The sequence below is a fragment of the Hyperoodon ampullatus genome, assembly GCF_949752795.1.
Source record: "Hyperoodon ampullatus genome assembly, chromosome: 3".
Classification (NCBI taxonomy): Eukaryota; Metazoa; Chordata; class Mammalia; order Artiodactyla; family Ziphiidae; genus Hyperoodon; species Hyperoodon ampullatus.
This window is the reverse complement of record NC_136916.1, coordinates 178407695-178420556: the sequence shown is the minus strand read 5'-3', so window position 1 is coordinate 178420556 and position 12862 is coordinate 178407695. Positions and strand designations below refer to the sequence as shown.

Genomic DNA, 12862 nt, shown 5'->3' with positions numbered 1-12862 from the left:
TCCCATCCGCTGCCTCCTTTTCATGTCAAAAGTCACCTCGGCTTGGACGACTGCCAAGCTTATGCTGGATGGCTTCTTCTCCTCCTCACCACTCCCCGATTAAGTTCTACAAAACACAGTTTTCGTCAGAACACTCAGGGCTCTCTAAATACCCACTACTGACGTTCATACTCGTCAGCTGGCTACAAATACCATCCTAAAGGCAGCACCTGATGCCCACTCTTCAGACTCAATCTGACACAAAACCAGCTCCCGGCAAGAGGGCTCTGGCTGTGCCTGGCACACACCCTACGCTTTCCCAAACCACAGCTCCGCTCACACTGGGCTCCTGCCCCACCTGCCAGGGCTGCCTCCCCTCCAGGCCCCTCCAACTCCTCCAGAGGAAGGCCCAGGTGAATGTCACTGCTCCTACTCTGAGCCTCAGATACAATACCTTCTTCCAACCCCCCAGGCCTCTCCCAGGACACTTCACGATGGGCAAACATCTGTGGAACTGATTTTACTCTCCATGCGCACCACTAATTTGAAAATGTCTTACAGGAGGAAACCGTGCGCCCACGTATGACGTGTGCTCCAGTGCCCTTGGTCCTGCACAGAGCAGGTCCTGCTGGATCCCAAGGGGGAGGACAGTCTTGACTCAGTAACTATTTTATGTCATTCTCTGCCTTTAATACTTGATGCACAGAACTGGTATAACCAGAAGAACACTGTTACATCCCCAAGTAATTGGTATGACATTGGTATTATGACTAAACACCAGAAATCTATGAGGAATCGAGTAAAATATAATTAGAATACCTACAGAGATAACCCTGACAGAAAGAAGAAGAAATGAACACCAAATGCAATCCAGCAGTAAGGATTAAGGAAAGAGGCCGCTGCAAGCTTAGTGAGAGCCCAGACGGCACCATCCAAATCAGTCCAAAGAGCACCCACGCACATAGAACTGGAGTCTCAGTAAGGCAAGTGGACTTTCCATATTCAAGAAAGATGGTTTAGCTACAAGAATCCAACTTTAAGTAAGTCATTTTGTATGTGATTAAGAATTTGACTGCTAATTTATATTAGAATATTTAAGAAAACTTGAGACACTAAGTTTAATTAAATCTGTAATGGTTGTTAGAAGCACCTAGAAAGACTTTACTTATTAGGGTTATATATTTGCCATGTGAGGCATTTACATGCTTACAAAGAAAATCAATATATTAATCACAGGAATGGAACCTAAAACGTGTGAGGCAATTAATCCAAAATTTAAGCAGAATGAATAGGCTCAACTTGAGTTATTGGACATTAATCAAAGAAAAACTAAAAGTATTTCTTATTTACTAGATTTACAAAGCTTTGTAAATTAAATGTGTAGGACACGAGAAAATTTTTTCCAATTTTTTTTTTTTTTTTTTTTTGCGGTACGCAGGCCTCTCTCCCGTTGCGGAGCACAGGCTCCGGACGCGCAGGCTCAGCGGCCATGGCTCACGGGCCCAGCTGCTCCACGGCATGTGGAATCTTCCCGGACCGGGGCACGAACCCATGTCCCCTGCATCAGCAGGCGGACTCTCAACCACTGCACCACCAGGGAAGCTCCCAATTTTAAAAATTAAAAATCAATTTAAAAACCGTAATAGCCTTTTCTGTGCATAAGCATTCTCTCTTGGAAATGAAAACTCAAAGTGATACTCCAAAACACACCACTTATTCCTTATCTGCAATTAAAATAGGCCAAATGTAACTGAGTTTTGCAATATCTGTCTTCCAAAAATATTTAGAACATGTAAGTTCTAAGTAACTATAAGCAGATAAACTCTCCTGCAGGCATCTCTGGCGGCCGGCGACTTACTGTGAAATCTCGGACGGCCACGCCCGAGTGCAGGGCACTTCCAGAGCGCCAGCCCTGGACCTCATCGCGCTACTGAACCTTCTCGGCACCAGACATCCTTTAGGAGGAACGTGGTTGAAAGAGAAGATAAATTGCTCCTGACAACAAGATAAACCACAGCTGTGCTTTAAGAGCTGTGTCCTCAGCAGCCCGTCTGACGACCCATTTCCACACGCCCCCAAGTTGAAGGAATCAGCCCCTGTAAACATAAAATCTCGTGGTTCTTTCGTAATTGCGGTGGATTACAAAAATACACTACTTACTTTGCACCATCAAACACGATGGATCTGACTTGGCCGCACTGTCTAAAGAGAGACTGCAGTTGTTTATAGTAGAGAAATCCATAGGGAGGAACGTGCTTCAGCTGTAAAACACCACAATGCATTAACAGGAGCAAACACAGAGCTCACAGTCATAATGTTTACAAAAACAGAGCACGCTGTCTTTAAGCACAAGGCGTAGACCCGACAGCAGGGTATTTAAGGACTAATGACTTCTAAATTATAAGTTTTAATAATACATGTTAAACAAAGGCTAATTCTTCCCCTGTTAAAAGAGTCCAAAAGTCTGATACAAAAAAGTTAAGACTTATTTTTCATTTTTACCTTAAAATAACCAAGCTGACTAAATACATCTTTTTAAAACATAGTATTTCTATATAGGCAACAGCAGGACCTTAAACGTTAAAGGGAGATGCACCACTTGGTGGAGGAGGGGGTGCGCCTCGCCCCGCACGCAGGCTGCACTAACAGGAAAGGAGCTGCAGCAACCCCTCCCTCTCCGAGCGCTTTCTCCCTCCCATCAGGGCAATCTGTGTTCCGAGCTCCGGCGCGAAACTGGGAGTCCCCTGCCCTGTGACCTGCTTATCTCAGGGCCCAGCACAGTTCCATGAGAGGCAGTGGGTGGCTGAAAAGCAAGGGCTGGGGACTCAGGTCTGAGCTCAAGTCCTGGCTTGTCAGGGTTCTGCAGGCAAAAAGTTATGGAGCCACCCTAGGACCCAACAGCCACATCACTAATTAAGGGGGACAATAAGTCCTCGACTCAGAGAGTCAGTGTGAAGCTCAGAGAAGAATGAGTAACAAGCACTCGACAAAGGCCCTCTCAGATGATAAGCGCTACGGAAACACTAGCCACACTTAGTTTTTGTAACACATACAGCAGGTAACTTTTTGGCCCCCAGAGTGCAAGGTGAACAGGCTGCCTGGTGGCTGAAGGAGGCAAGCACAGCCCACGTCTGAGGAAATGTGCTGTGGGGTCCCTCCTCTGGTGCACAGGGCAGGAGGGAGCCCCACCAAGGCGTGAGAGGAAGCCAACCAGAAGGGCTTGGTCCACCATGACGGTCTCAGTACGAACAGAGGCCCAGCCACACTTCCTCGAGAGCAATAAGGAGCCAATGACCGCCCCTTCAGGTAAAACCCGCCCCCAGGTACAAACTGTATCTCAGCTGCCTCTGGTCCCCAATGTGAGCACCAGCTCCGCTCCAGCGCTCTGCAGAGACCCTCTCCCTCGTGAACTCTTCCTTCTTCAGTAACAGTGTGATGGAAACAAGAGGAGTAAGAGCTGGCAATGACGGCGTGTTTACTTTAGGCCAGGAACTCTGCCAAGCGCTCTCTACCCCCTTTTTATTAGACACAGGCCGGTCATGGAACCCAGGGTCCGCTAAAAGCCCGATTCCCAAATGCTTTATTCCAGTTGCCTACCCTGAAGTGATCTTGTGCTCAGGTTTAAACAAAGGGTCCACAAATGTTGATCTGATAGTCAGTGCCTGGGACTGACCATCAGATGTGCCCAAAGCTCATGTTAAACACTAATTTCCAGGCCACACTTTCTACTTCAGATTCTGTGCCACGGGGCCTCAAATCTGAATTTCAAAATAAACAAACACTCTCTAGGTGATTCTATTAAGCATGAATAGGGATCAGAGTTTAAATCACAGTGCAAAGGCGCCAACCAAATAACTCTTTACTTTGTGTAAAATGAAGTTGTCAATTAACTAAATGTTCTTAAATTTATGGAGAAGCATCTTAAATCCTTCAAAATGGGACATCAGCAGTCAAGGTTAGCCATGAATACCTAACTCTGCAAGGCTTTCTTTTTTTTTTTTTTTAGGCTTTCTTTTTTAAGGCCAGGTCTGCAAAACAGGAAGCGAGACTGAGGAACTAGTGGATGCATGTGAAAAGGTCAGACAAACCATGAAATTCACTTTAGGGGAAAAAAATCCACTTAGTACTTATAAAAAAAACAGAGGCAAGTGGGGAAATAAAATGTTCCGTGTTCGCCACATTGGAATGAAGCTCATCTGAAAACTGAGCACCCGGCCTCCACCCCAGAGAAGGCTGCCTATCTCTCCACCTACCACAATGGTTGTCTTTGGGTCTTTGCCCGCCAGCTCCCTCACTGCCATCTCTTCGTCGGGGTGCCCAAAAGTAAAGTAATTTGGATAAAAAGCACCTGCCAATACAACCTGGAAGAGAAATTTATTTTCATGAAGTAACAGCATTATTTTATCATTTTATCTCACCAATATACTAGTCTCATCCCAGAATATCATCTACAATATAAAAGATGAGCTTAATGTTTAAAAAAAAAAAAAAAACACTGGACCTTTAAACCAATCAAGCAGAAAGTCACAATTCTGGTTACTTCCCCAAAACCGAAACACTTTCTACATGGTCTTTCCTCCAAGGAGCCTGAGTACTTCTCAGAATGAGGTTTAGAAAACAGTGGTGAGTTGAACAAGGATACAAATGATTGAACACACAGAGCCCCGGGGGTTAGCCAACTTTTTCTACATTTTCCCTGACATACTTACTTCTATGGGTCAAGTCCTTTCCCAAATGTTTAGATAAAATTACAATTAAGACACTTAGATTTAGAGCAGCAGGCTTGCATCCAATATTCACTTCTAAAAGCATGCTGCGAAGAGTCCCTTCTTCAATAAAAATATACCATATGAAACATAAACCCATGGAAGACTCTCTCCTAAACTTCAAGTAATTTTACATCCAGAGAAACAGTCCATTTCCCAGCATCCCCCAGTTTACAGGATCCACCTAGAACCCAATTCTGTATGCATCAGCCAACACACTGACACATACAAGAGGTACTCCTCCTCTGAGCCCCTACATCAGAAGCACTGGCCACCTTTCTAGGACACACTTCCCTCTACACAATGCCTAGAAGGTTCCATCCAACAAGCTAATTTGATCATGGCCTCCAAAGTTAAAATAATTTTTCAGTGCAAGGGAAGAGCCACATAATAATATTAAGAGCATTTTTACTTTCTTAAAAGCCAAAACAAAAGGATCTCTCCAGAAGCAGTAATAATATTTAGCAGTCTTTAGAAACACTACTCCAGAGATTAGAAATGGGTCTGGATCATCAACTCAATGACATGGAAAACCTAAACTAGGTAAGACCAGAGTTTTCCCTGGTGCCCAAACACAGTACGAACACCATGGACCTAAGATCTCCTGTGAGGCATGATTTGTATCAGAAAGTGGAACTAGGGCTTCCCTGCTGGTGCAGTGGTTAAGAATCCGCCTGCCAATGCAGGGGACACCGGTTCGAGTCCTGGTCCGGCAAGATCCCACATGCCGCGAAGCAACTAAGCCTGTGTACCACAACTAGTGAGCCTGCGCTCTAGAGTCCGCGTGCCTAGAGCCCGTGCTCCACAACAAGAGGAGCCACTGCAATGAGAAGCCCGCGCACCGCAACGAAGAGTAGCCCCCACTCGCCGCAACTAGAGAAAGCCGTGCACAGCAACGAAGACCCAACGCAGCCAAAAATAAATTAATTAAATAAATTTTTTTAAAAAGCCGTCAGATTTCTAATTAATAACTGTAAGCTTTCCAAATCATTAAAAAAAAAAAAGGAGGAAATAAGCACTGTCAAAACCACAAGACCTAATAAGCAGAAAGAACCAGGAAGAGACATCCAGGAAACTCCAGAGTACCTGCAGGATGAATCGTTGCTTATATGTATACTCTTGGTCCATGACAGGCCGCCGGGAATCAACATACATGTTGAACTGTGAGATTCTAGTCTTCAATTCTTCATATAATTCAGCCACCTAAGAAAAACACATTGGGAGATGATGTCTCCAAGTGATTATATTATTCAGAATAGCGAATGCACTAGAAAAGTAGTACATAATGGGGAAAGCATTAGTATGTCTATGGGATGAAACACTACAGCTATTAAGAACCATATTATTAGGACTTCCCTGGTGGCACAGTGGTTAAGAATCCGCCTGCCAGTGCAGGGGACACGGGTTCGAGCCCTGGTCTGGGAAGATCCCACATGCTGTGGAGCAAATAAGCCCGTGTGCCACAACTACTGAGCCTGCAAGCAGCAACTACTGAGCCCACGCACCACATCTACTGAAGCCCACATGCTCTAGAGCCCATGCTCCGCAACAAGAGAAGCCACCGCAATGAGAGGCCCGTGCACTGCAACGAAGACCCAATGCAGCCAAAAAATAAATGAAAATATTTAAAAACTCATTTAAAGAACCATCTTATTAAAGATTAATTAATAAAGAATGGAAAGGATGCTCAATACAATATTAACAGAAAATACCAGGATACAAAGCTGTATATGCTTTATGATCCCAGTTTATAAGCACACACGCACACACAGGAAACCACTGCAAATGCACAAACACAGTCATCTACAGGTGTCAGAGGAACAGGAGACCATGATCACAGCCTTTGCTTTAAGTCCTTTAAACACTTCCGAAACCTCTGCCATAAACGTATACTTCTTTTGTGATTAAAAACAAGCAAAGAGGGGACTTCCCTGGTGGTGCAGTGATTAAGAATCTCCCTGCCATCTCAGGAGACGTGGGTTCGAGCCTGGTCCGGAAAGATCCCACATGCCACGGAGCAACTAAGCCCGTGCGCCACATCTACTGAGCCTGCGCTCTAGAGCCCGCGTGCCACAACTACTGAGCCCGCGCACCTAGAGCCCGAGCTCCGCAACAAGAGAAGCCACCTCAATGAAGAGCAGCCCCCGCTCACCGCAACTAGAGAAAGCCCGCGCACAGCAACAAAGACCCAATGCAGACATAAATAAATAAATAAAAAATAATTTTATTTTAAAAAAAATCTTCTGTAAGGCTGTAGTATTGATACATACAATTTCTCTAATTAAAAATCAACTAAAAATTATGCAAGTCACTTTCTCTGATCAAAATGCAATAAAAACAAAAATATTAACAAAAAAACAAGATACCTAAAAATATTTCTACCTGGAAACTCAAATATTCTTCTAAAAACTCTGAATCAAGGAGGAAACGAACACTAAAATAAGTTACAGACAGGGATAACAGTGAGATCCCTACATGTCACAAATCAATGAGATGTGCCCCAAACTGTACTCATAAGAAAATTCACAGCTTTAAATACCTTTAATTAGAAAGATTGAAAGTATTAATACATTAAATTCTCATCTCAGTAAGCCTAAAAACGTAAACCAATAGACACAGAAAAACTAAATTAATGGAAAAAATTAAAAATCAATCCTTTGAAATCCTCCACCTTTCCCCTTCCCTCAAAACACCTGCACAGTAAAACTGACAAATCAAACCAAGAGTAAGTTCTCTGAAAATAAAAATAAAACAGACAGATTGTTTTGCAAACTGTGCAATAAAGGATTAAGTCAGCAGGCCCTGGACACACCCTGGACACCCTGGACACACCCTGGACATTCCAAAGAAAGGTTTGGCTCCTGGCAGCTCACCTCCAGGCCCTTGGAATATCCTGCCTTGTAAGAGTGACTTTGTTTACCTGAGGCCTTGGACACAACAAACAGTTCATGGTAGCAATGTGACTTCTGTAATGGTGGGGACATACAGTATCAGTAACCTCTGGAGAGGTTAAAAACTAAGGAAGTTAAGGTCAGCCATGTGGGCACCCCACACTTATGTAACCAACCCTCAATAAAACCTTGGACACCAAGGCTCGGGACAGCCTCCCTGGCTTGCAGTACTTCACGCGGGTTGTCACACATCGTGCTGCCCAGAAGACTGCACCGGGAGAGGACGGCTGCAAGCCGGCACCTGGTCTCTCCTGGCTCCTCCCACCCGCCTCTTACCTTTGCTGATCTTAATCTGTGTCCTTCAGCTGCAGTCAACTGTAACCGTGAATGGAACACATAAGTTCTACCAAAGCTGGAAACGAGGATGTACTTCTTGGATACTCTCTGCTACCCTGGGTATTGCTGGTACTTGATAAACATTTGATAAGTCATCTTTACTTGCATTCAAAGAATTTATAACTTACCTCTCTAATTCTCTTGATTTGAATGTAATTTAACCGTCCCCAGTCAAGTTCATCCTTTAAATACATAAAAGGATAATATTCAATATTAATGTAACAAATGAGAGCTAATTTGGCTACTGTAATACATATATCTCAGCTAAAACTATATACCAAAAAGAATATATACCAACAAGAAAAATAATATGGCTGACTCTGTAAAAGGTGCCTTTCACGAGTAACTCATGTAGTTATTTTAAGGATACATCTAGGCATGGCAAATTTAAACACACAGACCTATCAAAAATCTTTTGACCCTAGTCAGTTTAGAAGGAGAAGAACAACACGCAACCATGCCCACCCAAAAAAATGAAGGCTAACAGGTTGGTTTTTTCAAGCCCATTTTCTAAAACTTTGCTGAAAACAGCAGAAGGAAAAGCTTTGGGTTTCTTACTTTTGAGCCAACATGCCGAGGCACGTCCCACAGGTATTTAGTACTGGCAGCTAACAGGCTCCTGACACAGGAAGGGTCACTACTACCCAGGGGTGGGCGACAGGCAGCGCGGCTGCCTCTGGGAAGTGACTACAGCTGAAGGTGGGCCCAGGAGCTGCCCTGGCCTGCGGACCCTAAGGACCGTCTACAGTGACCTCCGCTCAGGCTGAACACTGCCAGTTCACACAGAGCGCTGAGGCTGAGCTAGAGAAGGCTCAGGAAGCTTCCACGACACGGGCAGCCATCCACAAAGAAACAGCTCACCGACCTTCGGATGCCGCAGCTCTCCCCTTTGTCTGCAAGTCTGCCAAGCCTAAAAACAAACGATCCAGAGTTTCAAAATAAAAAAATTTGGTTAGTGAATAGAGTAAGTCCAATTTCAACACGTTTTGACCACAGAAAATTTACAAATTTAATTTTTCCAATCTACTTCATAGAATTGGACTCCCACCCTCATCTACTTCTCCCAACACAATTTTTTTTTTTTTGTCTGTGCCGCGAGGCTTACAGTATCTCAGCTCCCCGACCAGGGATGGCACCTGCGCCCCCTGCAGTGGAAGTGTGCAGTCCTAACCACTGGACCGCCAGGGAAGTCCCCATCTCCCAACACACTTTGCTTACTAATGGACATCGGCAACCCTCACGGTGCTTCTGGTGGAGACGGCATGTGCTGACAAGCGGTGGCAGCCGCCTTCACAGCTCACGCTGGGAAAACTTACCCTGAACGCTTCAACAAGCGCAGCACAGTCACTCTTACTGTTGCCACAGAAATCCACTTTGCTCCTATAAACAGACGACAAACAGTGTCACTTGACACCATTACAACACAGTGACTTTTTTTTTTTTTTTTTTTTGTGGTACACGGGCCTCCCACTGTTGTGGCTTCTCCCGTCGCGGAGCACAGGCTCCGGATGCGCAGGTTCAGCGGCCATGGCTCAGGGGCCCAGCCACTCCACGGCATGTGGGATCCTCCCGGACCGGGGCACGAACCCATGTCCCCTGCATCGGCAGGCAGACTCTCAACCACTGCGCCACCAGGGAAGCCCCAACACAGTGACTTTTAAAAATATGAAGTTAAATACCTATATCCATCAAGATGCTGCCTAAAAGGCATCACAAAAAAATTCTTCAAAGAAAGAGATGCCGCTAACAAGAGAAAAAACAAAGAGAAGATAAGACTGTTGGAGTAGCCTTACATTACCCTCCATTACCGCTTCTCGGCTCCCACACTCACCTATAATAAGACACTCATCTAGACATCCAAACACATGTCCGAGGACTATGAGTTTACCAAGTTGCTGATTAACAGGAAGGTGGGCTAAAACTCTTCCTAAGAAGGTCAATTCACCATCATGGGGGTTTTCATCTCCTCTCTGCCTACTCACCGCAAGTGCTCCAACCTTTATAAAATAAATTAGTGCAGTTAGCAAGCACTGATTTATTCACACTCTTTTCTTCCTTAAGGCAGGGAGTTTAAAACAGAAAACGACCAAATTTTGGTGAATAAGGTTCTAAAAGATACCTAAGTCAACTTATGAAAGATGGATACTGAAGTTTTTTAATTCGTTTTTTGATATTCAGAACACATTTTATTATTTTTTAATGCTGGGAGGTGACACTCAAGCTACCCCCACAGAAGTCTACTTAAGTCCCAGATTTAACGAACATGGCACGCACAGCACTAAACCAAACCTCCAACCACCACGTCGCGTGGTCACTCAGCCAAAACGTACAGACTGTGCACAGAAAACGACATCCTCAACTCGACTAAGTGTATTTTATGGACGCCCAAGCAGGTACCCAAGGTATCAGAGGCAGCCCCAGCTTTGAGGGCCCGAGGCAGGATGTCCACAGCCCCAACAGGTGGAGGCGCCCAGGCCGGGGCACTGGGCACTGCAAGCAGCGAGAGCGGAGCGTGGGTCGGAGGAGAGTCAGAGAATCACGGGAGCAGGGCAGGGCTTCCGGCGACAGGAAGAGGAGAGGCTGGCATGAGGGTGAGAGCAGAACTGGAGGGGCCATGGGCAGGAGGCTCACAGAGCCAGGGCAGGAGAGCAGAGGTCTACGGCTGCCACCTCCCACCCCGCGCTTCTCAGCCCCGCCAACAAACAGCAATCCCCCCCGGGGGGCGGGGCGAGAGAGTAGGAGCTTCAGTTTCAGACAATGAACAAAGCTGGTCTGAACAACATATATAAAATCTGGAATCAAAAATCAGTCATGACCTGCTTTTCCAAGCAAATGCTGATTATTTACAACTGTCAAAATACCTTAAAGATATCCACAGTATGAAACTTCTAAAATTCACCCAAAAAATCTTAGCTTTTCCTAACATGAACAAGTATCAGATGGTCCCACCTCCTTTAGCAGAAGGATGGTGCGTTCAATGTCACTCAGGCTAGGTGGAGAAAGGGCTGTTGCCAGCAGAGCCCTTGGTTCACCCATATCAAGTAATTTCACTTTCAATATTGTGCTTCCTAATGGACAACGCTGAAAAGAACAAAACTTAAATTTAGAAACAGTAAAAATAAGTAAATCAATTAACCTATTCACATGACTAGTACTTTAGAGAGAGAAGGAGAGAAAAAGAAGAAAGGAAAACAGAGAAAGGGGTGGGAGAAGGAGAGAGAGAAATGGGAGATGAAGAGATGGGGGAAGAGAAGGAGAGGGAGAGAGAGAAAGAAGGGAAGATGGAAAAGGGAAAGGGTGAGAAAGAAAGGAGAGGAAGCGGGGAGAGAAAGGAGAGAGAGGCAGGAGAGGAAAGACAGAAGCCAGGTCCACAGCACGAACTATAAAAGCACACAGCAACAGCGTCTGTGGACAGTCCTCCTACAGGGCCAGAAACGTGACATGGGTGTGAAGTCCCTCACTGGTGCTTAGTGAATAGAAGCCAGTTCTGTGATTAAAGATGAGCTTGATCAGAAGTGATTTTTCTGGAATCAAAATCATATGACACTCAAAATTATATTAACCTATTTAGCAAAACTGTCTACAAAAAACAAACTATGTCATAAAGATGACCAAAGTTTATTACCAACATCTCAGGAATGACATGGTCGGGGATGGAGTTGTCCCAGAAATCCTTGTATATGAGTCTGTAACAGTATCCTTTAGACACTCGTCCAGCACGGCCTGCAAAGGAGAAACATTCAAACTCTGGCATTAATTACTTTAACACTAGCATAAAGATATATTTAAGAATAACCATTAAATATTAAGAAAAACTTCCGTTATCTTCTACCAAACCAGGTCAGTTTGGTAAAAACTTCAGAATAAGCGTTAGAAGTGATCTTCTATATACAGATTAAGTGCTGACTCCTACTCAGTGATGTATAGTGGAAAATCCAATGCATATTTCTAAAGAGAACCACCTTGGCCCCAAAATACAATGGCAATCAAAACATTTTAAATACCACACATCTCCTGCAAATGCATAGTTCATACTGGTAAAAATACAGAGGTCACCAAACGAAAGTAATCAAGCTGGCGAGAGAAGCCCCAGTGAAATGGCTGGTTGCTACCCATCCCAACACCTCTGCAAAGGCGTCCTTCAAGACAATGGCTTCATATGAAATGAGTGATCACATGCAAACAGCTCAAAACCAGGCCTGGACCACGGAGACCATCCCATAAACGACTGTTCTCTTGTGATGGTATTGCCTGTGCAATGGAAACTCCTTTATTCCCAAACATAATAAAATCTGAGAGAGAGGAGACAGGTGGGGAGGGGGGATCCTTCACAAATACTCAGCTTTTAAAAAATGGGGCAGCCCAGGGAGGAGCTTTCCTTCCCCACCTGTGGAGCCTGGACCCCTGTCCCCTTCTGCCCCCACCCACCTGTCCTGCCACAGGAGACTGAGGGCAGAGTCCAGACTGCTGCCTCCGCCACCATCTACCCACCGTATCGTCAAATGACAGGACTGTCTAAATGGAAAATCCCAAGGTAATGACAAAACCAAAATCAACTCCTAGAACTAGTCGGTGAAATCAGCAAGTCACAGGGCACAATACCAACACACAAAAATCAATCACATTTCTATACACTAGAAACGAACATGTGAAAACCGGAATTAAAAACGCCATCACATTCATTATACTCCCTCCAAATTAAAATGAATACTTAGGTGTAAATCTAGCAAAACATATACAGGGATCTGTAGGCTGAAAATAACACAATCCTGATTAAACAAATCAAAGACGACCTAAATAAAGGGAGACACACTATGTTCAGGGATACGC

The 12862-nt window shown here is 44.7% G+C and overlaps 1 protein-coding gene across 1 annotated transcript in view; it reads right to left on the bottom strand.

Annotated features, from left to right (window-relative positions):
* Positions 1–12862, bottom strand: part of TDRD9 (tudor domain containing 9) — a gene marked incomplete at its 5' end in the record, with an annotated part of 108532 nt that overhangs the window by 27041 nt on the left and 68629 nt on the right. Inside the window, 10 exons of the mRNA XM_079698870.1 lie at positions 2140–2240; positions 4233–4340; positions 5832–5948; positions 8161–8214; positions 8898–8942; positions 9349–9412; positions 9712–9775; positions 9864–10029; positions 10982–11113; positions 11658–11755. Coding sequence (XP_079554996.1) covers positions 2140–2240; positions 4233–4340; positions 5832–5948; positions 8161–8214; positions 8898–8942; positions 9349–9412; positions 9712–9775; positions 9864–10029; positions 10982–11113; positions 11658–11755 — 949 coding nt within the window. The remainder of the gene's footprint in view (positions 1–2139; positions 2241–4232; positions 4341–5831; positions 5949–8160; positions 8215–8897; positions 8943–9348; positions 9413–9711; positions 9776–9863; positions 10030–10981; positions 11114–11657; positions 11756–12862) is intronic.